Below are 24,241 nucleotides of genomic sequence, written 5' to 3' on the forward strand. Positions count from 1 at the left end.
TGCAACTTGAACACTTTCCCTAGAGGAAAATGGAATTGCAAAATGGAGAGGAGTCGTCGTGTCTGAGGACAGGTCTGCAGAAGCAGGGCTGGGTGGAACAAAGAAAAGGAGGGTGCTTACAGGCTGTTGTTCTCACTTTACAACTTGAGTGCTACACTACACTGCTGTACAGCTATAGAAGTGGTAATTTCTACCCAGATGACCTGTCTCCTTCCTAAATATCTTTCAGTGCTAAACCAACAGACTTTGATTTCCTGAAAGTTATTGGGAAAGGCAGCTTTGGCAAGGTGAGCTTTTATTCCTCTGTCTTATAGTGGTGCAAGGATGCTTGCTGGTTTCTTGTGCACAGTGACTGGAGACTTGGCCAGAGGTTCCAGAAGTGGTGTTGGTCTAGGGTAGCCCATAAACTGTTCTATTGGATCCCCATTGCTGCTGCTTTGTGGCCCTGCCATTTTTTCCCTGGTGCAGTTGTTGCCTGCCTCAGTCACTTACTGGGACTAACAAAAGGGAGAGTTTCCCTTTCTCGTTAAGAGCAGTTGGGATCCTGTTTCCCCCAGGGAGGAAGGGAGGTACCCCTATGCTTATGCAGCAGCTGGAGTACGAATCCTGCTTTTCCTCTTGTTGTCATGGACTATTTTGCAAAACCCCTGATACTGTGGAGCAGTGTGAGCAACAGCACATTGGAAAGTGACTTAAGTATTGATATTTTACAAAGGTGCCAAAGATAATCCATCTTGAAATCTCAGTTTCCAAATTATTTTTCATGTTGTTGTTTTTCATCCAGTTACCTTTAAATTTTATCCAAAAAAAAAGCTGAAATTGATCTTGATAGAGATTTAGCAGGTCATGGAAAATAAATGTTGTAATTCAGTCTTTCATTATACCACTGTCGGGATAAATTTTTACTGAACTGTAAGCTCACTCTATTGGCAATTACATTGTTGATGGACTGTATTGGAAGCAAAAAAGCTGTATTGTGGAAAAAATAGCATGAACACTTTCCAGTTTCGCTGAAATGATAAAATACTACTAATAGTATATGAACTGCAACAGTCACATTTCTTCTTTTTTTTTTTTAATTTCACAGGTTCTTCTTGCAAAACGAAAACTGGATGGGAAATACTATGCTGTCAAAGTGTTGCAGAAAAAAATTGTTCTCAATAGGAAGGAGGTTAAGAAAAATAGTCTTTTTCCACCCACCTCCCTTGTTTTTTCCCTTAATTACAAAATCATTCCTGTTTACTTATTGATCTCTTACTTCTTGCAGCAAAAACATATTATGGCTGAACGTAATGTGCTTTTGAAAAATGTGAAACATCCATTTTTGGTTGGACTACATTACTCATTCCAAACAACAGAAAAGCTTTACTTTGTCTTGGATTTTGTTAATGGAGGAGAGGTATGTGGTGGTTTTGTTTGCATTTTAGTCTGTCTATTCTGCTGATTCTAGGTGTGAGGAGTGAAATGGTCCTTTACAGTAGGCTGTGATCAGCATTCTTCCAATTTTGAAAATCCTATTATTATCTGCTGATGCTACAGACTTCTGTAGCTATTTGGGCCCTGTTCTTGTTCTTGTTGACAACTTCAATCCAAATTATTCATGCTTGTCAGATACAAATACTGTATTTTACAGTTTTATGAATTTACCTTTATTACTAATTAATCTTATGTTTACATTTTTCATCATGTAAAACTGTCTTCCTCTTGCATCTGCATTAGCTGAGATGCTGATACTTCAAAAGGGGAAGGAATGAAACTTGACAGCTGAATTTATTATATTGTGTCAGAGTTGGGACAAGATGGGCTTTTCTCTTGTCTAATGTACTGTCATCTTACTTAGACTGTATTAGTAAAATCCTGATTTGCTCTACTCTGAATTGTGGGCACAACTTAGTTTTGCGTTGTTTCAGAACTTAGTTTTGTGTTGCTTCAGGCAAAATAATATACAGTTCAAAACAGCTTTCAAATTTGAATGGAAAGCTTGGAAAGCTAGGGTGGCTTTTTTTTTTTCCTAAACTTTGTAGACAGAAACCAGAAAACTTCATTTTTCTTAAAACCTTTCCAAATTGAATGTGTAGTATAGTTGAATCCATATGTTTATGATTTAATCTTTGTCTAGACATTTGTATCTGCTCAAATTGTTTGCAGCCTGACAGTTCTCTGTAGTAGAGAGAATTGGTGGATCAGCTTGGAAAATACATCTCACACAGTGATCTACATCTAGGTTATTTTGGAATACAGTTCTATAAATAATTATGCAAATCTTTGAATACAAGCATTTACAGAAATGAAAGATGACTTATTTGATGCCAGGTTATAGTCTGCTTGGGGGCAGTCTTGCATGATTTAGTCTTGCCAACTTCTATTCATCTACCATCCGAGCTACAAAAGAGAAGCAGGGAAGAGAGTAAAGCAACAACTAAGTCAAAGTCATGCAGTAAAATCAATTTTATTTCATTGTACTTTTTTTTTTTTTTAAGTGGACAACAAAATAAATTACTCTTCACTGTAAAATTACATATTATTAACCTGATTTTGTTTTGTCTGTGTAATGTTCTGATTTCCTATTTGCCTACTTACAGCTGTTCTTTCACTTACAAAGAGAACGTTCCTTTCCTGAGCACAGAGCCAGATTTTATGCTGCTGAAATAGCCAGTGCACTGGGCTACTTACACTCCATAAATATAGTGTACAGGTAAGTTTCTGAAATGTATCCTTGTCCAGCAGAAATTTAAAACAGGACAAATTACCAAATAAAAAACTCTTCAGGAAATCATCTTATGGGAAACCTGAATGTAATAGTTTCAACAAAACTTGAAGCTTTCAGCTGAAGAATAAAGCCCCTTGCCTCCAAAGCTCTTGTGACTGCTGTTTTGATTTACTACCTTTTCTTTTTTAATAGGGATTTAAAACCAGAAAACATTCTCCTAGATTCACTAGTAAGTATGCAAGATTATTTCTGTTTTCTGTGTTCTCTCACAAAATTGACACTTCTGTGTATCCACATAGTGAGCATGTTCTCTTTTTAACATATCACTCTTTTTTAAACAGGGTCATGTTGTATTGACAGACTTTGGACTTTGTAAAGAAGGGATTGCAACTTCTGATACCACTGCAACTTTCTGTGGGACCCCAGAAGTATGTTGACAACTTTCATGGGGTTTTAATCAGTAATTAATGGCTGTTGACTGTTATTCATATTTCTGTAACTGGAAGGTCAAATATTGTGTTTTGTACTGCTGGGAGGTTTGCATTCTTTTAACAAGCTGAAACCAAACCAAAGACAAGCTCCCTACAGATCTATTTGTTGTTGTTCTTGCTAATCTGCAGTGTCTACTGCTTGCTAGCCATATGGCCATAACTCATCTCTTCCTTTGTCTCTTTTTCCAGCCCTTTTCAAATACTGTTTTCTCCCATGTCTCCTAACTGCTGGGTAGACACAGGACAGTTAGCTTGTGTAACAGCTGCTGCAGATTTGTCAATATGAATCTACTTACCATATCCATTGATTCTTAGTAAATGTATAGGGAATTGATGTCTGTGACTCAAGCAAATTATTGCATATGCACGAAAATTTGAAGCTGCTGACTGAGTTATTGAACTCTGTTGTCTTTTTACTGAGAAAACTACGCTGCAAAACTTAAAATGGGGAAGGCTTGAACACGTATGAGGGATTCACTGAACTGACAGGATTAGAAACTTTGGTAATTTGATAAACATACTTTAAATTACAGAAAGATCTTTAAAGGCAGTGAAGGATGAGTGAGGTGTAGTATTCAGCTGAAACATTTAATTGTTACGAAGCAACTTTTCTTGTAAGTGTTTACTGTGATGTGACTAAAACCTAGGTTTTATCCATGCTAGCCTAATGCTCTAAAATACTGCTTGCTTTTTTTCTTTTTTTTTTTTTTTTTTTTTAGTATCTTGCACCAGAAGTCATTAAAAAGCAGCCCTATGACAACACAGTAGACTGGTGGTGCCTTGGTGCAGTTCTTTATGAAATGCTTTATGGGCTGGTACGTATCTGATATGTAAAGGTTGCTTTCTTCCCCTCTCCCCTTTTATTTGAGGTAACCTTTGAGTGTTGTTAAGGATGCTTACTTTTTAGTAATATTGGAATGCTCCATTTAAGCAAATTAGCAGATTGCCTTGTACTTAACACAGCACCTGCATTTCTCTTTTGGATTTTACATTGCCTCTTGGTGTCTTGACAGTTCGTGGAAAAGCAAAATCGTAGACATCAGCAAAATCAGTAGTCATCAAAATCAGTATGGGGACTTTGAGACTAAACTGAATCAACAGTGATAATACACAATAAAAAAAAAACCCAGCTTATAAGTAAAATTTTGTTAAATATTGGAATAAATAAAATTAAAAGACTTTTTTTTTACTTAGGTATCCCAGGTTTTCTCCTAGCTTTTGACAGCATTAGAACAAAAAAAATCTTGTTACACTTCTTCTAGTCATATGCGATTACTCCAGTAACAGTCTGTTCTTTCAGTTTTCTTGAGTTTTGTCTCCTCCCATAGGACTTTAAATAGGGAGATGGATTTGTTTTCCCATTCTCAGGTTCTTTCCAGGCAAGTTCAGTGGGAGCTTTGTAGCTGGATGGCATCTATGGCTACTGATGAGTGTGAGAACACATTAGGAGTAGAGGAGGTAGGTGGTGGGAAGTTATCAAGTGTAAAGTTCTGGCAGTGGTGGTGACTGAATTAGAAGTTAGCAGTGCGTAAAAAGAAGGAGATTTCTGCTTCACAGCTAGCAGCTTGTATGTCTTAAAGAATCATTTACTGATCATACATAATGTATGAAACATTGCATATGGCTTCGAATTCATGTAGAACTTGTATTTTTTTAGCCTCCTTTTTACTGCCGTGATGTTGCTGAGATGTACGATAATATTCTTCACAAACCCCTGGTTTTGCGCCCAGGAATCAGTCTTACAGCCTGGTCTATCCTGGAAGAACTTTTGGAGAAAGATCGGCAAAGCAGACTTGGAGCAAGGGAAGATTTTGTAAGTAGTGTCCTAATTTATCAAGCTCAATTTCATTTAAAGTGACTCACCTAATTAATGTGCACAGCACAGAATTAATAGTTGGAGATGGAAATTTAATTTCTACATCTGTCTCTGTTTTCCTCCCTTTTAATTCTTCAGTAAAGACACCAGTGGGGTCTATCCCTGGAAGTTGCTGGGGATAAGAGAGGTGATTGTTGTGGGGTATTTTGAGCTTGGTTGCTGCTGTACCTGCCAGCAAAGGAAACACAGTTGCTGGTATAGCAGTCACTAAGGTGCACAGAAGTAGGTTTCACTGTTCATGGTGAAACCAGGAGATAATCAAAAGGAAAGGCTGTCATGTGGTAATATTAACTAACGACTTGGGAACCAGTCTTCTGATGAAGAGGATCACCAGTTCCATGCAAAGAGCAGCTCTCTTTTTAGCCTTAAAATCATGGCAAACATTTTCCCAGTGTAGCAACAAAACCTTTGTTCACAAGAAATTGATGTGAGAAAGTTACAGGTATCTTCAGAACTGTGCAATGAGCAATGATCTAGAAGGACGTAGTCCATCCATTAGTGGTGGAATCTTTGTAGTCTTTGGCTTGCAGTGCTTATGTTAGCCTGTGGACCTTGTAACTGAGCAAGATGAAAGGATGGTAGCATTTAGCTTAGCTGTTTGCTGCTTTGTAACTAGTAAGTATCTTGCAGAGTTGTTGAGGCAGCTGCATCTCAGACAGTGATATGCTTTACAAAAACTAACAAAACTTTAAGGCAGGAACAGATACTAAAAGAAAACATTCTTGCCCTGTAGTAGACGTCAAGGTCATTGATTTTAAGGCTTAAAAGCAGAAAGAATGATCCTAAAAGGAGCGCCACTTATAGAGGCAGTCTAACAAATTGTAATTGCTGTTTTTACCAACTACAGCTTTTATTGTAAAGTAAATTTTGAATAAACAAGATAAGGACATGCATATGAGAACTTCCCTATGTGCATGTAGTATGAAGTAATATTTACTGTGATGCATAGGATGGAATTATGAAATATCTAAAATCTTGATTGTTTGCTGCAGCTTGAAATTCAAAAGCACCCATTCTTTGAATCTCTCAGCTGGACTGATCTTCTTCAGAAGAAGATTCCGCCACCATTTAATCCTAATGTGGTAGGTGCCTGGGGGGGGAGGCGGTGTTAGTGTTTGCATCTCAGATCACACATCCCAGAATATTCTGAGCTGAAAGGGACCCACAAGGATCATCAAGTCCAGCTTTTAAGTGAATGCCCCATACGGGGACTGAACCCCTAAACTTGGTGCTCCTAGTACCATGCTCTAACCAACTGAGCTAATCCATGCTTTTTAGGTTTATCAGATCATTGAGAATGTATGATTTGGCCAAAACTCCAACCTAAATGAAAAAAACCCAGCCTTTTAATAGCTATTTTCAGAGATGCAGTGGTGTGCTTCCTTAAATTTCTTTTACTTAAATAGAGAAGAACAACAAAATAGATAGCCTTGAGAGTTAAATTTGGAATCTAAAGGACAAATACAAGTTTAAAACACTGTATTAATATGATGACTGACAGCTCCTCCTGTTTTCTAGGTTGGACCAGACGATATTGGGAATTTCGATGCAGTGTTCACAGAAGAAATGGTCCCATATTCAGTTTGTGTTTCTTCTGACTACAGCATTGTTAATGCCAGTGTCCTAGAGGCAGATGATGCATTTGTTGGATTTTCTTATGCACCACCTTCTGAAGATATGTTTTCCTAGGAAGTTAGAAGTGAAGAGTGGTTTGGAAGTCTTGGGTTGAACCAAAATGTTAGGATTATGGACACATTCCAAAATAGCATAAATAGTGCCTCGTTTTGTATGTAGGTTTGAAACCTATGAACAAACTTTCTCTGCTGTATAGGAGGAATTTGGGCATTTTGGATCGCTCTCTTTGGGGTTTGAACTGTTTGTTCCTGCTGCAGAAAATATTTTTTAAAACCTTTAAAAAGCATTCTCTACATATTTTTTAAGCAAAAACACTGACTGTTCTCCTCAAACCCTTCAAGTTTACATTCATACCTATCTAATTTGGCTGGCACAAACAGCAGCAAATTTAGTAAATTTATAAATGCTTTTGTACTTATTTACAGTGACTTTGTGCTTGAATTGTAACTATGCAAATTGTCTTTTGTATATCCTGGTTTAAAAAAAGGTAAATGTTTTCCTGTTACCAGTTTGGAATATGTGTTAATTTACCTGTCAGCACTTAAATGATGTAAGTTAAGGACCAGGATTCTTAAAGGACTTGTGCAGAATGAAAACTTGGTCGCGTAAAACTGGATTGTTGCTCTTGCACTTGCTGAAGTACCCATTGACTCAACTGGATTATCTGACGTATGGGGGATTACTCAAAGCAAGGACAGAACAAATTAACTGGATTGATTTGATAACATTACTTATTACATGTTCTACTTTTCTTTCCTCCCTGAGCTAAGTATGTCTATATTTCAACTACATTAAAAATATTTTTGGTTAAAGCTCTGCTTCTCCAAAGATCTAATATGCAATAATCATGGTTACTTTAAAAGTAAGACAACTAGCTTTGACATTTTGGGGGTGGGTGGTGAGATGATCATGCCAAATATTAGGGATTTTTCTCACAGCTTGGTAGTTTAAAACACACTTATGTTCCAAATTGATTGTATTTCAGCGTTCATAGCTACTTGTCTTTGTGTTCCAGTTTGCACCATTTTTAAATTTTCACTGGATACTGGGGGAAAAATGTAAATTACACTGATAATTTTAAAAATGTGAAAAGCTATTGTGTTTCTCATAACATACATGTGTATGGACAAACAGATAATTCTGAACAATTTCTGTTTAAAGAAATTTTTTTAAACAATGCAAAAATTGACTGCAGTTACAGTGTATAAAAGGCATATAATGGTAGTAGTTTTATTATATATATTACTTGTAAATAACAACTTATTTTTGTCTGTTACTCCAAAAATGTTCAGTGGTTTTTTTTTGTTCATAAATACATTCAGTTAAATGCCTTGATTTGAGAGAAGTCTGGTAAGATACTGATACATCATAATGATACATAAATTGAATGAATGTTACATAAATTTCAGTATCTATGTTGCCTTGTTTTTGACAAAATAAGCAGTAAAAGAAACAGTGTTTATACTGCATCAAGATTAGATAAAAATTGAGAACCTAAGAAGAAAGGGTGTATCAAATCATAATTCTTTTGAAATAAATGTTGTATCAATACGTTAGAAAAGTGGAAAGTAAAACAGGATTCGATGCTTATCTCAAGGAGTATCTCCTAGAGCAAGTCTCCTGCATAGCGGTTAAGCGACGTTTAGCAGTTGCTACATAAGTTTTGGAAGGAGCAATTTGGTAAAAGAAGTAAGAATTGACACAAGGAAGGGAGGAAGGGAGGGAGGAAGGGAGGGAGGGAGGGAGAAAGGAAGGAAGGAATTCGGAAGGAAGGAATTCGGAAGGAAGGAAGGAATTCGGAAGGAAGGAAGGAAGGAAGGAAGGAACTGTATCATTTGTGGGAGCAGAGTGGTGGCTTGGCACTCGTTTTCTGTAGTTCTCTTCTGCAAGGGTTGGAAGTAGCTATGTGGCTGTTCAGGACAACCAACTACTACATGAACCATTTTCTTGGCATTAAAATAATTTGGAAGCAACAGCCCTGGGGTTTTTTAGTTTGGGGTTTTGGGGGGGGGGGGTTTGGTTGGTTTGGGTTTTAGGGTTTTTTTGTGTTGGTTTTGTTTTGTTCTTTTTATTTATTTAATTTTTTTTAACATGGCTTTCTGAGGGACTGGAAAGCAGAAGTTGATGGTATGAAAGGAAGTATCCATTCTCATACTGAATGTTTAGTCTGTGTGCTCCTGAAATTATTGTGAAATTCTGTGGCTACTGTAACTACCTTCTCTTTATGGCAAGGAGGTACAGTGCTGTGGAGAGATGGGAAGGAGAGGGAATACTTCAGAAATTGTTGTGGGAACTAGCAACAACCCTTTTTAGTTTTTGTCTTGTATTCCAAGATGTTCATACCTAGCTGCCTGACTGAATGAGGGGGGTTGGGTTTTTTTCTTTTTGGTCAGAATTCAGGGGTTCTTTCCTTTAAAAAAATAGTATGGCAGTGGCAGTTGAAATTATTTCTGCAAGAGCTGCTTAATAATTGCTTACTAAGCTTTTTACTTCAGCAGACTCTGCCTTTTTGGCAAAGTGCAAATGTGTTCAACACATTGCTTGAAGTACTGAAGTTTTTTTAATTAAAGGTTAACAGACTGTACAACATCAGGCAATAAAGCCTCACAGTATTTCTGTATCTAGTGCTCTTGTTCTGTATCTCTGTGCATCCCATGGGGATGGTTTCCACAGTACGACGTGCATTTGGAGTATCATAGTCCCCTCACCCAGGGCTGAGCTGAAAGTCATGTATGAAGCTCTTGGTAAAGCCTAGAGAGGAGAGTAGACCTGTCAGGAACAACCTGTGCTACTCCTTTCATGTTTTGGCTGATAAGTAAGAAAGGGAGGCAAAATTTGCCTTTTTGTGACTAGTGCAGGGGGTTTTGTTTTGCCTGTCTGCGGCGAAAGGGGATTGTTCTCCCCTTCCAGAGAGGGAACCCAAGCACCCCATGAGGAGCAGGCCTTTCTCCGGTGCTGTGGAGGCCGGGAACGGTGCCGCTGTTGTGGTCTCCGGTCTCTCGGCCTGCGCGGGGAACGAGAGAGACCCCACGAAAGACGGATTGACTGAAATGCATGATGGCTGTACAATGTGAACTGAAATACGACACAAAGAGAGTTCAGAGGTGCTCTCCTGGGAGGTAAGTTTGGGAGTGGCTAGCATGCAAAAGGAAAGCAGTTAAATACGCAGTATGTATTAATGAGAGAAAATGGTTCTGTAGGTTGTTTCAGTACTTTGTACGCTGCCAGAGCCATGTCCCGTGCCCAGTGTGCTGCCCGTGGGTGAAGGCAGCTTCTTGGGGCCGAGTCGCCAGTCCCGGTGGTGGCCGCGGGGCTGCGGCAGCCGTGGGTGTGGGGTGGGCTGGGAATTGCCTTCCCTGAGGACTTGCACTGACCGCGGGCGCTGCCCAGCGCGGCCGAGCCTTGCGGGCCGTGGCGCCGCTCCCCCGCGCCGCCCGCTGAGGGGCTGAGGGGGCGGCGCCGGGAGCCCCGTCCCGCGGGCACAGGCAGCGGCATCGCGGCCCCGCAGCGGTGAGGGCAGCCCGGCCCCCTCGGTGCCCGCTGCTGCCGCCCCAGCAGGGCCGGGGAAGGAGGGGGCACAGGAAGCCTGGTGAATAACTTCGGTGGAGAGGTCTGTGAGGAAGGGGTGGGTGCGGATGGCAGGAGCCTGAAGCCAGGCGGGAGATGCTTGGTGTCCGTGCCGGATCCAACGCCTGGAGTGGGGATAGCTGGCTGTGGGGACACTGATGAACACCATCACCGTGGTCAGGCTTTATTTTCTGAAGCTTAGGCGATGGCTGCTCAGTGCACAATGAGCTGGGCCATAGCTCAGTCCTTCCTAGTCATATGTGGTGTCCTGTGTGTCCAGCCCGGGTAACAGAGGATCCAGGGAGGTACAGTGGATCTGTGTGTGTACATTTAAGCCCTTCTTGCTGAAGATTTCAGAGGATGGAGTAGTAATTGTGCAGGACTAATCCCGAAGACGGGGGGGGTGGGGGGGGGGGGGAGGAGAAATCCCTGTTATAAATTGTCTTTTAACTTGTGCATTTAATTTGTTACTTCAGTCACTAAACACAGCCCAGCCCACAGGGTACAGTTCTCAGGCCACAGGGTTTATGCTGCTGTCACACTGAAGTTGCACTGGAATCCAGTTACTCCTCTTGGATGTCGATCTGTTTGTCATCCCACAGTCATTTCTGTGAACTACTGCAGGGAATCTTTCATATGCTGTGAACTTTGGCTCCCCATCAGCTCAGTAATTCCATGTCCTATCCTTTACCAGGTAGCTGTCTTATTTTTGAAGATTCAAGTGTTGTTTCATATTGGTCATCTACAAAGAGGACTAAGGACATTTTGCAGAAGAAAATATGAAAGATATTAAAACAGATGCATATATACAAAATACCATATTTTGGCCTTAGTAGTGCTCCTTCTAAATTCTGCAAAGTAGTGCTTTATGGTACAAGACTCTACTCTTACAAAAAGAAATATAAAGAGATGTGGGTAATACACAGTGAAAACCACACCAAAGAACATGGTCAGCCTGCAAACCAAAATTGTAGTTGTAAAAGCTTTGTCAGTGGGAATCAGAATTGAACTTCTGTGTACCTGCATGGAAATAAATGCAAGATCAGCACCTTAAGTGGGTGCCACAGGAGATCACAGCAGAGTAGGAAAGTCAGATTTTAAGAAAGGAGATGTTTCCCAGTTTCACACTTTTAACAGCTCTGATAGACTTCTCAAATAAGGGAGTTAAAATTTTAAGTCTTACTTTTGATAGACTGATTATAAAATCTACAGGAGAGGTTAAATGGAAACTTTAATTTCATGGGTTAGGGAATTAGGAGAGTGAAATATCTCACTAAGGAAATGAAAACACTAGAGCATTCTTCAGAAATTTACTCTAGAAATAGGGTATGCTTCAGTCATTGGAAAGAACTTTGAACTGAATGTTAAAAATCCTTCAAGAATTTCCTAGTTTGAAAAAGAGACTATTTTAATTTTGTGTGGCTTCGTTAATATGTACCCTTATTATTACTATTATAGCATGGCCAGTGCTACCATAATTTCTTCACAGTTTATTCCCACAGTTGGATAAAGAGTGCAAAGATCTTGAAAGATGGATCCTGAAATGCAGAAAATGAGGGAAGTTGTCCTTGTCTACCTTGACAGAAGTGGTGGCCTTCAGAAATTTGTGCATGATTGCAAAAAATATAATGGTATTACTCAACACATAGTCTGTTAAATTAATACATAATGTTACACAAATCTGTTATTTTAAGATACTTTTTGCTCCTACAGACTCAAAACAAAGTTATGCTGTTTATCGTTTCATTATTTCAATTAATCCTTCTGACATTGCTGAATTGGATGCAACTCTTGGAAACTACATTCTTCATAATCCCCTACAAGCTGCACAGATTTTTCAGTCAGTAAGTGTATAACAGATGAGTACACAAAAGTGCACCATCTAAATTTCAACAAGATTTTCCTTTCTAAAATGAAGTTATTTTTCCATCACAGGTATGTTTCGTAGCTATTAAGACATTATCATTAATTGAACAATTGCAGACAGAAGCCCAGGTGAGTCTGCATTGGTTTTCTCCATTTAGACCTTGAATCTTCTAAGTATAGTGAAATATTAACAACTATTTTTGTATTAAGTTTTCATTTTCCCTTTGGTTGCAGTACTATTTATAATTAAAATTAGCTGGAAGTCTCACCCAAACATATTGCAATTGTGAGATTAATTAATATGAAACTTAGTTACTCTTCATGTGTTTCTGAAATTTTTTAGCAGTTACGCATCACATTGTGTGTTTGTCCATGAAAAGTAAAGCAGTTTTAAATAAAAATATGTTTTTATGATACTAATGCAATTGTGTCTCTTGCTAGATCAGTATATTGCTGAAACCAACACATTTGCCACCTTTACCAAGTTATGTTCTGAGTCTTTCTGCATATCCCTTTAATTACACATCTCAAAGATTTTATATGTCTGATGGGATAGTGATTGCAATGGGAACTGTAACAAAATACACACAAGGAGCAAGATTTCTTTGTACTGAGGAAACCTGTCCTTTCTCTGAAGGTAGTAAAAAAACCCCAAATTAATCAGTACTATTTAAAAAGCTTTTAAATAAATTTGATAATAAGATATTAAAGACCTAGCATAACAAAGGTATTTTCCTATATAGTTTTATTATGCATACATTTTTGTAATGAGCATAGCAGGATTTTTATTAATTGAAAGGAGTGGACTTACTCAGCATTATTAAATGTTTTAGAAGAATATCTGTGCCAGCAATCCCTTTTCCTAATGCTGGAGATAGTTTATAGGAGAAAACATAAGTCACCAGTATAACTTGAATGTATTTAATATCTCAAATAACTTAATACTTAAATGTCTTGAATAACAATAAAATATCTCAAAAGTAAATAAACAAATTAGTAAGATACCTTTTTCCTTGGAAACTGTTTCTGTCTGTATAAAAACACCACAGAACAATATGCTTAAGTGGCTGGCAAAAGCTTCTAGCATGAAACAAGTTTGCTTTAATGAGTAGCTGACTTCTGTGGAAGTACTACTTTGAGTAATGTTACTGAATTGCTTGTACCATTGCAGGGTGAGGCCCTAAATACTTTTAAGGCTGGTTTTTTGCCTCTTCTGTTAAGAGAGACCATACGGTTATAAAAGAGATGCAAAATCCCAAAGTTTGGAGACTGCAGATTAAGTCATACTGACATCTTTATGAGGACACGCACCTCTGTTAGTGACTATCCATGTCCCATGTCATTCCTCCGCCAGGCAGAAGCCGCAGTGGCTCACTCCTCAAGAAAGCCCGGCCAAGCTATTCAGCTTGGGAATGTGCAGTAGGAAACTCTGCCATCTCGTGGCCAACCCCAATAAATTATATGGATAATTTTAGTGGAATATGTATGGGAGGCTCATCTGAAGAGACACGTAATAAATTTGGAATTTCACTGTCCAGTATTTTAATTGCTTCTGTTCTTCATGGGAAAATAAAAGGAGGGCACAGCATTAGTTTTAAAATGGTTGGTAACTTATTACTTTTTTTTTAGGATTTAGGTGCATCAGGGTGCATTGTCCTGGAGCTACAGAGTCTGCTACAGTGAGGACTGATTTTGTGTGTAGCTTGTGTTCTTCACCACTGCAGGAAGACATGAAATTTAGAGTACTTGGTGGTAGGATCTATGTAATCTGACTTTTAGATCTGGTAGTTTCCTACTTCTGTTACACAATAAGTAAACAAAATATTCCCAAAAATGGAAAAGCCCATGGCTTTTTCCACAAAAGCCCACTTAAAATACACCAGTCATTTAAAAAAATATGTTTTCAAGAGAACTAACTTTTCTTTGCCTTTGTTTTGAAAGATAAACAAATAGTTGAAATGATTGATGCTAAAATGCTGAATGCTTTGAAAGGATATTCCAATGATAAATCACATTTTAGGATTCAGGCATTTACAGTGTTCTTGAGAGGTAAGATGAACTTTGGAGTTTTGTCAAAAATGTTTTAGAATTGATCCGTAAGAATCCCTTGCAATTGTAGCTCCATTTTTTGGGTTAAAATGGTGAAAGTCATAATTTATATTGCAGTTCTTTCTGTACTCCCCTCCTTAATTTTATAAAAAGTAGCTAGGTAACAAAGCAGTGTGCACAGGTGATTGCAGAGCGTACATCACAAAATTCTTGTGTCACTTTTACACCCCCATTGAATTAAAATCCCTGGCCAACTTAGCAGTGTCTTATTCTAACTGTTGCTTGTTTTTATCTCCTTTCTACTTCCTTTGGCCATGCTGTTCTGTACTAATTTCATGCATTTTTAACATCCTTCCTCAATCTAGCTGTTTTCCACATTCCATCAGGATTTTTGGCTTCTACTACCACTGCCTTCCACTGCAAACATTAAATGATTTCTAATGTTAATATCCAACTGAAATCACAACTCAGCAACATATTTCCATTAATTCTTAAAGAAACCCCAAACAAACAAAGAGACAAGCAACAAAAAAACCCTCTGCCATTCCAAAAGTCTAGGGAATTATATGATTCATTTCTTGAAAACTAAATAGAAAGAACTAGGAGTGCTAAAATTATATTAAAAAATTTCATAGAAAAATCTATGGTTAAGATACTGTGAGTTGTATGCATTAAATTTCCACTGGCTCCAGCGATCAGTGTGGTTACAGTGTTTCTCAGGCTGAGATTGATATCTGGTTGGATCTAATTCTCATTTTCAAAAAATAAATGGGATTTTGTTTTCTAAGCTGCACAGAAATATAAAGATTCACAAAGCTGTTTGTGTGTCTTTTTGAAATCTGTAGTTTGTAACTCTTCTTTATTGTGTTGGGTTTTTTTCTCTGACCTTATATAGGACAGTGACTGATGATGGTGGTGCCACAAGTTTCAGAGTAGGAAATATACTTGTAAAAAACTGTCCATTTTCTTTTCAATGGAGGACTAAATGCATTGTCCATTTTCTTTATCATTAAGTCTATTTTCCCTCACCTGGTGTGCCTTCCTTACCTTTTGCACTAAATAATTAAAATTGTATGTTTCATTTTATTCTAGTCCATTATTGATCTGGCACACAGCTGTTTTCTGCCAATGTTAAATCATCAAATCAAACGTTCAGAATGTGTTGTTTTCTGACCATGTCTTTAAAACTGCTTTTATGCCCTAACATATCTGTAGCTTTGCCCCCCACACTTATTTTTTTATTATTTCCAGATGAACTGGCCAATAAAATGACAATAGGAAACCACTACAGGATTATAGGAATTCCAGCTTGTGTGCAAAATGGTCTACAAGCTACGGCATGTATAGAAGTCAATAGTGTACAGCTCTATAAACCAAATGGTAAGAAAGTTCCATTAAACACTGGCTTAAAAAAAAGTTGGAAAACCTCCTAGAAAAAAAAAATCTTGAGAATTGGTATAGTTTTTTATTACCTAGAGGTCCAGATTACAAACCCATTCAGGGACGTTCCTCTTCCAGTCTGAAATGTGTACTTGCTGTTATTTGAGGATGTCTGCTTTTGCCCACTTTCCATGCATTGGGAAACTCCCTAATTATTTATTGTAGTTCTTCAACTTCTCTTTCCATCTTCACCTATCCATTGGAAAGTACTTTGAAATCATATAAAATGCACCTGATATTTCAGTTTGTTTTTCCTTTCTAATTCCATCAGTTCTAGCAGATTGTGTCTGCTAACTTTTTAGCAGTAAAATTAACTGTGTCAGATGCTTACATTCTGAATTTGTGCTTAATACAGAGATATGTTTGTTCTTGGTAAGTTTTGTATCAAGACTCCAATGGTGATGTGTTCTAACATACCTGCATAGATCTCTTTTATGTGCTTGTTCACCTGTACTTTGTTTCCATTAGGTCCTTCTTTTGTCAGTGACAATTTTAAGTATCTGCTCTCACTGACTTCAAGTTCATGCTGGAGGTTTACTGCTGTCCTGGCCAACGTCTTTGCTTCTCAGGTTGTTCCACCAGGCACTTACAATACTCTTAAACTTGCAATATTGTTGAGTCTAGTACAGACATGTGAAAAAGAAAATGCAGATTATCTGGATCTCTTGGTTGTAACAAGTGACACGCTAATAATCGACAGGTAAAGAGATTATTTTTTTTCACATAAATTAGAATTTAAGAATTAGTATTTTTAAAGCTAATAGGATCGGTCTTACATGGAAAGCTAGAGACTTTGTTTTAAAAGAATATACAAGGCTCCAACTTAGTTAAACACTCAGTTTTTATCCCTAGGACATTTTTTGGTTTTTTTCAAGTGATAAATCTAGATCAGAACTTCATTAATTATAAAACCTCCTAAAACTCTCATAAGATTACAGTAAGAATTTAACACTAGCACTGTTTTGCAGAGCTCAGACAAAACATTATTCTGAAATCAAAACTGAAGACTGTCCCAGAAGCTGGTAATGCCAAAAAAAAAAGGGCTCAACTTTTCAAACCTTGTTTCAATGTAAGCCTTCTCATCACTGATTCCCAGCTATCAGCCTTTTTAATAAATAAGCAGTGTATAAATAGATACTTACATTTTTATCACTCTTTTTCATAAAAACCATACGAATAAGGTATGAAAATTCACATACATCTTTACACATAGATTATAAATCTGGTTGTTGTTGCCTTTAAACATTTTTCACTATGCATTTATGTATTTAGCTATTCATGCAACTATAGACTGTTAACACAATTTTACATACACTGCAGAAAAGTACAATATGCTCAGCTTTACAGTTACATTAATTTAAACCAAACTACTTTCTCCTTCCATAACTTAAAAAAGTTCTCTGAAAGGGGCATGAATTTTATTTTCATTTGGAAGTTCTTCAACCCACTCACTAATATCTTTTGTTGTGAAAAAAAGAACCCAAAACTTTGACCATTTCAAAATTTAGCTGTAGAAATTTGTTCAAATTTTAAAAATTGTGATCTACAAGATTTCTTTTTTCCCAGGTTAAGATTAAGATTTCTTAAAAGAAACAGGAGTTCAGTGTTTTAAGAATCAAACCATCTGGTTAATATTAAAACAGTTGCACACTGTAAATCATGATCAGTATTGTAATTGGTACTGTCTTGCATGTGCACAGTATTTACTGTCAGCAGCCTGTCAAAGTAGGCTTTTCCTACATATTTCCATCGGTGCAATACCCTATTTACTAATTCTTACTGATTTCATTTAATAATTTTCTCCCAGGTCGCAATACTAGGACAAACCACGCTCTGACATCTTAAAATCATTATGAGCCTTTGATTGTGGAACCAGACAGATAATTTGCAACCTCTCTGTGCCAAAGAACACAGTACAGGGGATGAAAAAGATATTCTATGCCTTCTTTCTCCAAAAGAATTGGAGGGTACTGTGTAACGCAGGAAGGCAGAGTTTACAAGTTCCAGCCTTTTCGTTTTTCCTAGATGGCCAGAATTATTAATCCTCTAAACTTTTACATCACTGGAAAAGTTTCTCTAGCATAGAAAGAGGAGTTAACAATGTGGGGTTAAATTATGAGACGACTTTGATTTCCTAGGAATTACTTCTGCACACCACAATTTGCCTCATGTTTAATCCATAAGAAATACAGTCTCAATGACAGCTGTTGGAGAGCAGGCTTGAACCTCTACTTTTGTACTCAAACATTTAGTTTTGATGCTGATTTCACATTAAGGGTTTTTTGTTATTGTTTCTAAGTGAGTCTTAATACTTATTAAGTTTTTTTAAAAGTGAATAATTTAACAATTTATGACTGACAGAATTATTTAATCCTCCAGGCTTCTGAATTACAGCTTATGTCTTCTGCCTCGTGGCATACGACACCCACCTTCTAGTGAAATTTTTCCTTCTGTGTCCAAAGATAAACATGGAACTGGAAGTGCCAGTATTCAAGCCTGCAGTGCTGTGCTGGCCAAGGGTGGCATCTGTTACATAGGAGACTTAAGTTCATATAAAAAGGATAAACTTGAACTTCTGCAGTCTGGTAATCTCCCACCTCCTAACAAATGAGGGGACAGAACTAAACAAATGTGCAAATTCAAGGCTAGGTTTGTTCCCCAGCTTATGGCCCTCAAATGCTGCAAAAATCTGAGCACTGTTTTTAATGGGTCTGTGTAAGACACAAGGACATAAAAGCCAAGGTCCTGTAAACGTAAATCTGCTACACTACAGACATCCATTAATCATAACAATTCAGCAAAATCACAATTGTGACTGATTTCAGGTATGTGTGGGACTAGAATTTATAGCTAAGCTGAATTGGTAACGTAACTGATGAATTTTGTCTTATCCTAGTGCTAGAGAGCAGAACAACAACAGTATTTATTCCTGGGAAGAAGTATGGAGAAGAGGCTGACCAACAAGTTACTGTTTCAGTTCAGACCAACTTTTGGTCCCATGTAGATGTGGACTCTTCCTCAAAGAAACATATACAAAAGGAGAACTTTCTAATTGGACAGATGGTAAAGCACATGCCTAAAAACTGAACTTGTTAGTATTTCCCAGAAAGTCACAACTTAAGTAAATTTAAATCAAGTATCTTCTAAAATGAGATAGCTTTCCCAAAAAAGTATTGAAACAAAATTTTACTAAGTATTACAGGTAATTCATTAGATAATCTTGCAGTATAAGTGGATATAGGATATTTCAGATGGAAAACAATATGATGCTTCTACAAGTCAAAAGCCCAAAACAGATGCTTTCTTTCTATGGGTCTTTTCTTTAGGATGTGAGTTTGATTCCAGTTAACCTTGTAGATGGTTTTGGGCTCTTGATCTACAATGAGTTTCCTTCCTGTCACCTGTCTTCTTCTGTTGTACATCATGTCTTGAGAAGAGCCATTAATCCTGAAGCCATGCTGTACAAAGTCTCACAGCAGTTCAGAACACAAGATTACGAGGAGGTAACAGATTATACACAATAATTTAGAAATGCATTATATTTGTGAATATCATACTAGGTTCGGCATCAGAAAGTTCTCTCTGCACAGTCTGCTTAGTTTTAATACTCACTTTTTGCCCTTCCCCCACCATATTTCCACTAGCACTAAGAGGATCATTGACAAAAGCAGCTTCAGTTCTTGAAAAGGGTCAGTATAATAAATACAGTTTGAGCGTGTTTCTGGAAAACAGACTAAGTTAACATTCATATGTGAACAGATCTCCAATATCTACTTTTGGCCAAAAGGTTTACAAGCAGTAGCAGAAATTAATATTCCATTCTAATTAAATTGTCAATAGCTGTAGCATAACTAACAGATGATTCCCCCCAGAAGTGTTCAAGGCCAGATTGGATGAGGCTCTGAGCAACCTGGTCTAGTGGAAAGTGTCCCTGCCCACGGCAGGGGAGTTGGAACTGGGTCATCTTTAAGGTCGCTTCCAACCCAAACCATACTATAATTCTATTTACTATCCAAGATCTGTCCTTATTGTTATCCTTCATATTTTCCTTATTCAGCATAGCCAAATGGTGACAACTGTCTTTACTATTAAAACTATTGGTAGAATATATTGTCCAGCCTGTATTACTATGCCACTGGTATATTAAAAGGTGTGAAAAAAGGTCAGTTCTTTATTTTCCAGTTAAATATTTAAAATGTATGCTCTCTCTCTAGTTTATTTTGTTTGCTAGGAATCTTCATGTTGAACTGAGTTCAGAAGCAGAAAGTCTCATTCAGGGCTATTATCTTGCAAGTCGCAGGGTGAGAAGAGATTCCATTCATGGATCAACATTATCAGCCTCTGCACTAAAAATTCTGTATGTCCCACTTTTCATTTTCAAAGAGAAATTGTGCTCATCTGCTCAGGAGCTTGTTTAATAAAAATCTAGATAAGACTAATTTTTTGATCAAGCATCAATAATCTTATTTATCATTTATGAATGCCATTTATTCTATATATTGAATTGTTATATATATATATAGATACTGCTAAAAGAAACCCAAGTTCAAACAACTTTGCCAGGCAAAAAAAACCCCCCAACAGCTATTTACAAAACACGTATCATTATTAAAGCTATCTAGAAAAACAAAATGGGACTTAAATAGGCACTGCTTTATCATGGGAGCAAAAAAGTATTAATGGATAATATGCCAAGTTCCACTTTTTAGCACAAAAAGTCAATGCATATGTATTTTGTAAGTGATAAGTGTAACTGCACAGCTGAAGTATGAAAAAAACCAACCCAGCATTAACTTTTAATTACGCAAGTGCTTGACACAGGGCGATACACATTGCATTCATGCCTGCAGTATTTTTTATTTCTGACATGCTTATATTGATCTCTTAGGATCTCACTGTCTAAGGCTCATGCCAAGCTCAGTTTAAGACAGACAGTACTTGAGGAAGATGCAGTGATTGCCATCTTGTTACTTGAGTCATCGCTGACCCTAAAACATGGTAAATAATGCACAACAGTTCCTTAGTCTTGGGTGCATCACCAGCACATTTTGTCAGTCTGAAAAAATTCTATATCCATTGATTGCAGTAAGTGAATTTCAGATCAAAATCCAGAACTTCCACTGCTGAAGACTGGTATTGAAGAAGTCTGTCAGTTTGATTTCTCTGCTGAGTCTCAGTGCTGTATGTAATGAGGCCACAGGCCTGAACCAAGCCTGTCCTTCATGCTGGCTTATATGAGGCATTGCTCCTCTTAACACTGGCTGAGGTTAAACTAAGGACAGATTTCCCTCCCTGGGGAAACCAAAACCAAGGGTTGGAGGTTTTTTTGTTTATTCAGCATCAGTCATATTTGTTCACACACATATTTGGAAGTGAGGTAAGAATTACGATCTAGGATTGCATTACTAAGTAATTTGCATCACAGCTTTTTTCCCCTCAAAGTACTGGCAAATATCAAGCCTTTCAGCTTAAGGTTTAATTTCTTCTTTGCCTAGGCACATCTGTATTATGCATAGCACCAAATCCTGTATTTCCATTTGACATCACTGATGAAAACTCCCTGCAACAGAGAGATATTTACCTCATGCAGTGTCACCATCAAGTGCTGAAGTTTATTGCTGCCTATAGCCCAGGAATTCACATTAACACTAATGAGGAGTAAAATTCCCACTCTAAGTAAAGCCTGAGGCTTTGGCTTTTTGAGAGACTACAGTTAGAAATACAAAATTACTTCTCTTCGTGGCTACCACTCTCCATTCACAGCTAAGTAAGGAGTAATTTAGGATTCAGGATTTTTATTAAGACTACAACTGAAAATTAAACCACCAGTTCAGAATCTAATGTTTCATTTCAGCTACCTGAATTCTGCAGTTTTTCTTGTTGCTGCTTTTCAAATATATCACCCAAAGGGTTAAGGAGCTTTAAGAACATCAAAACCCTTCTTTTCCTAGTTTAAGTTAACAGTCTTTAATTCCTCATGGTGTAGAGATTTTGAAATGTATAAAAGTATTATCATACTGCTTCATGTTCTGCGTCCTTTTTTACATTACAGCAACACGAGATTCTACAACGATGCCACATGCTCCTGCCACCAAAACCCAAATAAAACAAAAAAGCCTGCAAAACAAACAAACCACAAAACAAACCCCCTAGCCCTCCCCCCCCCCAAGCCTTCTTCCCCCCAGCCTCAAAAATACCCAAAACCCCAGTGTTTCCACATTATTTTGTATAGACTGCAAGGAATAGCAGAGTGCTACAGGTAAGTGAAAAAATAGTATTAGACAACCTGGTAGGCAGGTAGCTCAATGAATTCAACTCTACCTCACTGTAAGTGGTAGGCCATGAGGTGTTTGAAGCACAGCATGCTTCCCCAGCTACGGGCTTTCCTGTATTTCATCTTCCTAGTATATAGCACTAGACAATCCTCAGCAAGTCTCACATCCAAGAGATACACATTAAATAGAAAAGCAGCAGTAAAACTGTAGACTTCCTGTCAAATCTGGACAAGCTGAATACTTAAGGCTTGTGTTCCTCCTACCCAGGATGTCATCCAGCAAGAACACAGTGCTACTGCTCCCATAGCCTCAACAAAAAAATAAGTCACTGAAAACAGAAAGCCAAGATTTTATTCATACCCTCTACTAACACTGTAAACACTCATTTAGACAACGCAAGTTTTCCCACATTTTAATCTTTGCTTTATTCACTTTTGATCCATTTATTTGATACACTCAAATATTCATACTAAGTTCTAAGAATGCCCATAAGGCCTCTTTCTCTTTCTAGAGTGACAGTCTACCCTGAACTTCATTCCAGGATTATTCATTTTCAGTGAACAGCTACTCCCCTGGCATACTATGGAACCAAGCAGTATTTCTGAAGAGCAGGAAGGGCAATGTAAGCATTTCCAAGTGCATTAGAACTCCGTATTCCAGGCTGCTGTTTTCAAGCTAAGAACAATAACAATAATAAGTTAGTTTCCTGTATCCTTAATCAATCTTATACAAAGGTACTACCCTCACTGGCATTTCAGATCTCGAGATACACATCAAAAACATTCAGATGGGTAAACGGCAAAAGTCTCATCATTGTGCCAGCAAAATTACTCTTTAAGAGTAGACTGAAACAGAATTCCTTTATAAATCTCTATTTTTGAGAAGCAACATTAAGGGATTTTCTGCAAAAAGAGCACTTATCCTTGCCTCTCCCCAGTTTCTTCCATGATCTCTTGAAAACTGGAAGACTTGTATCAGTCCCATAAGGACAGGACAGTGGTCAACATGGCCAGTACAGGCTCTCCCTGGATGGCAGTACAGCCTGCAGGAGCCTCAGTACTGTGACAGTAAAAAAGCAACTGACCTCCTTAAACACCTGCACTTCTAGAAGTGGGTGGACTCTCCTGCTGGCTCTGTGTGCACGCACAAGGCTGGAAGATGGTGGAGGTGGTCATCTGATGTCACAGAACCTTGAAAGGAATAGAAAAAGAAAAGATCAGAAGAAAAAAAGAAAAAATCAGAAATGACAGGAGCAAATCAAACGGGAAACCCCTACTGATTAGCTGGCACATCAGATATACAACACTGCTCATCACAACATTCAGTTGGGTAAACGGCAAAGGGTCATCATCACTATGCCAGCAGTTTCCTGCCTATGTAAGACAGCTTTTTCCAGGTACTAAATACAAGGGAATTGGTTAGGCTTGTCTCAAGAGCTGTACTTCCATAAGCTGAACCAGAGCCTTGGTTTTAACTGTTAAGCACAAAACAGATTGAGTATAGCCAAGAATCAGAGAAAAACAGCTCTGTTTGGGCACAAAAATGCAGGTCCCTCTCTTACATTCAAACCCCAGATGCCAAGTATCTTTCTAGAGGTCAAGCTCACTACCACAGTCACCTCTCCCTTTGGAATATATTGCAAGACTGACACAGGTTAGGTGCCAGCATGATTTGTGATCTGAACATACCATTCTTCACTTAATTCTCTTCCTTTCAACTAACATCCATGCATTCTTCAAATCAGAAGTCATGTTTCCCCAGTTAAAAACTAGGTTCTCTGGTACAAACCTCTCCCTTCTGACTCCTTTGGGATTCTTGGATTGCACCTGCTTTGTTCTGGGGAGCAAATCTTGGGAGATTTTATAGCTACCATAATACCTTTTGTTAGAATTTCAATCTTTTGACCCCAAATATAATCATATTCCTCCTTTTTTCATCTGTAAGGGAATTTTCAAGCCATTAAACAGCTTCAGAACTCTTGATCTGGATTTCATGGGGTTTCCCTCAACATCTTAAAATACAATAAGAAATATTTACTTCTGTAGCTCCAGAATTCACGTGGCATCTTTCTGCTTGCAAAGCATGGCAGAGTCCAGACGGAGGATTCCCAAAGCTGGTAACAAACGCATCTTGAGCTTCACTTTCTGCCTAAAACAATGAAAAGAAGATGTTTGATTCACAGAGCTCCACTGCTGAGCCAGTAGCAAAAAGCATTAACACTTCTTTGGGGACAGTAAGCCAGTCCAAGAAACACCAGCCTCATGCTCTCTTTGTAATTACCTGGGACAGAGCATCAGCCGAGATCAAGGTTAAGTAGAGGCATGACCATTTT

The 24,241-nt window shown here is 38.0% G+C and overlaps 2 protein-coding genes and 1 non-coding gene across 7 annotated transcripts in view; 2 read left to right on the forward strand and 1 right to left on the reverse strand.

The window, feature by feature from the left end:
- The window catches only part of SGK3 (serum/glucocorticoid regulated kinase family member 3), a 55,892-nt gene extending 47,777 nt beyond the window's left edge, over positions 1 to 8,115 (forward strand). For all 5 annotated transcript variants that reach the window (XM_048329183.1, XM_048329180.1, XM_048329181.1 and 2 more), the window contains 10 exons: positions 230 to 287; positions 1,088 to 1,171; positions 1,268 to 1,399; positions 2,583 to 2,695; positions 2,903 to 2,939; positions 3,052 to 3,138; positions 3,921 to 4,016; positions 4,859 to 5,014; positions 6,070 to 6,159; positions 6,596 to 8,115. In XM_048329183.1, coding sequence (XP_048185140.1) covers positions 230 to 287; positions 1,088 to 1,171; positions 1,268 to 1,399; positions 2,583 to 2,695; positions 2,903 to 2,939; positions 3,052 to 3,138; positions 3,921 to 4,016; positions 4,859 to 5,014; positions 6,070 to 6,159; positions 6,596 to 6,766 — 1,024 coding nt within the window. In that variant the 3' untranslated portion in view covers positions 6,767 to 8,115. The remainder of the gene's footprint in view (positions 1 to 229; positions 288 to 1,087; positions 1,172 to 1,267; positions 1,400 to 2,582; positions 2,696 to 2,902; positions 2,940 to 3,051; positions 3,139 to 3,920; positions 4,017 to 4,858; positions 5,015 to 6,069; positions 6,160 to 6,595) is intronic.
- Positions 8,116 to 11,032: 2,917 nt separating this feature from the next.
- On the forward strand, positions 11,033 to 21,605 carry MCMDC2 (minichromosome maintenance domain containing 2). The gene is made up of 14 exons (XM_048329186.1): positions 11,033 to 11,910; positions 11,993 to 12,123; positions 12,215 to 12,274; positions 12,587 to 12,782; positions 13,775 to 13,897; positions 14,087 to 14,194; positions 15,446 to 15,574; positions 16,103 to 16,334; positions 18,014 to 18,219; positions 18,531 to 18,697; positions 18,961 to 19,137; positions 19,849 to 19,991; positions 20,523 to 20,632; positions 21,130 to 21,605. The coding sequence occupies exons 1-14, from the start codon at positions 11,811 to 11,813 to the stop codon at positions 21,294 to 21,296; spliced, it is 2,049 nt and encodes a 682-aa protein (XP_048185143.1). The 5' UTR covers positions 11,033 to 11,810; the 3' UTR covers positions 21,297 to 21,605.
- Positions 21,606 to 22,654: 1,049 nt separating this feature from the next.
- On the reverse strand, positions 22,655 to 22,732 carry LOC125317460. The gene has a single exon (XR_007200103.1). It is a non-coding gene; the product is annotated as a small nucleolar RNA SNORD87 (small nucleolar RNA).
- Positions 22,733 to 24,241: the final 1,509 nt, after the last annotated feature.

This window comes from Corvus hawaiiensis, chromosome 26, assembly GCF_020740725.1.
Source record: "Corvus hawaiiensis isolate bCorHaw1 chromosome 26, bCorHaw1.pri.cur, whole genome shotgun sequence".
NCBI classification, from domain to species: Eukaryota; Metazoa; Chordata; class Aves; order Passeriformes; family Corvidae; genus Corvus; species Corvus hawaiiensis.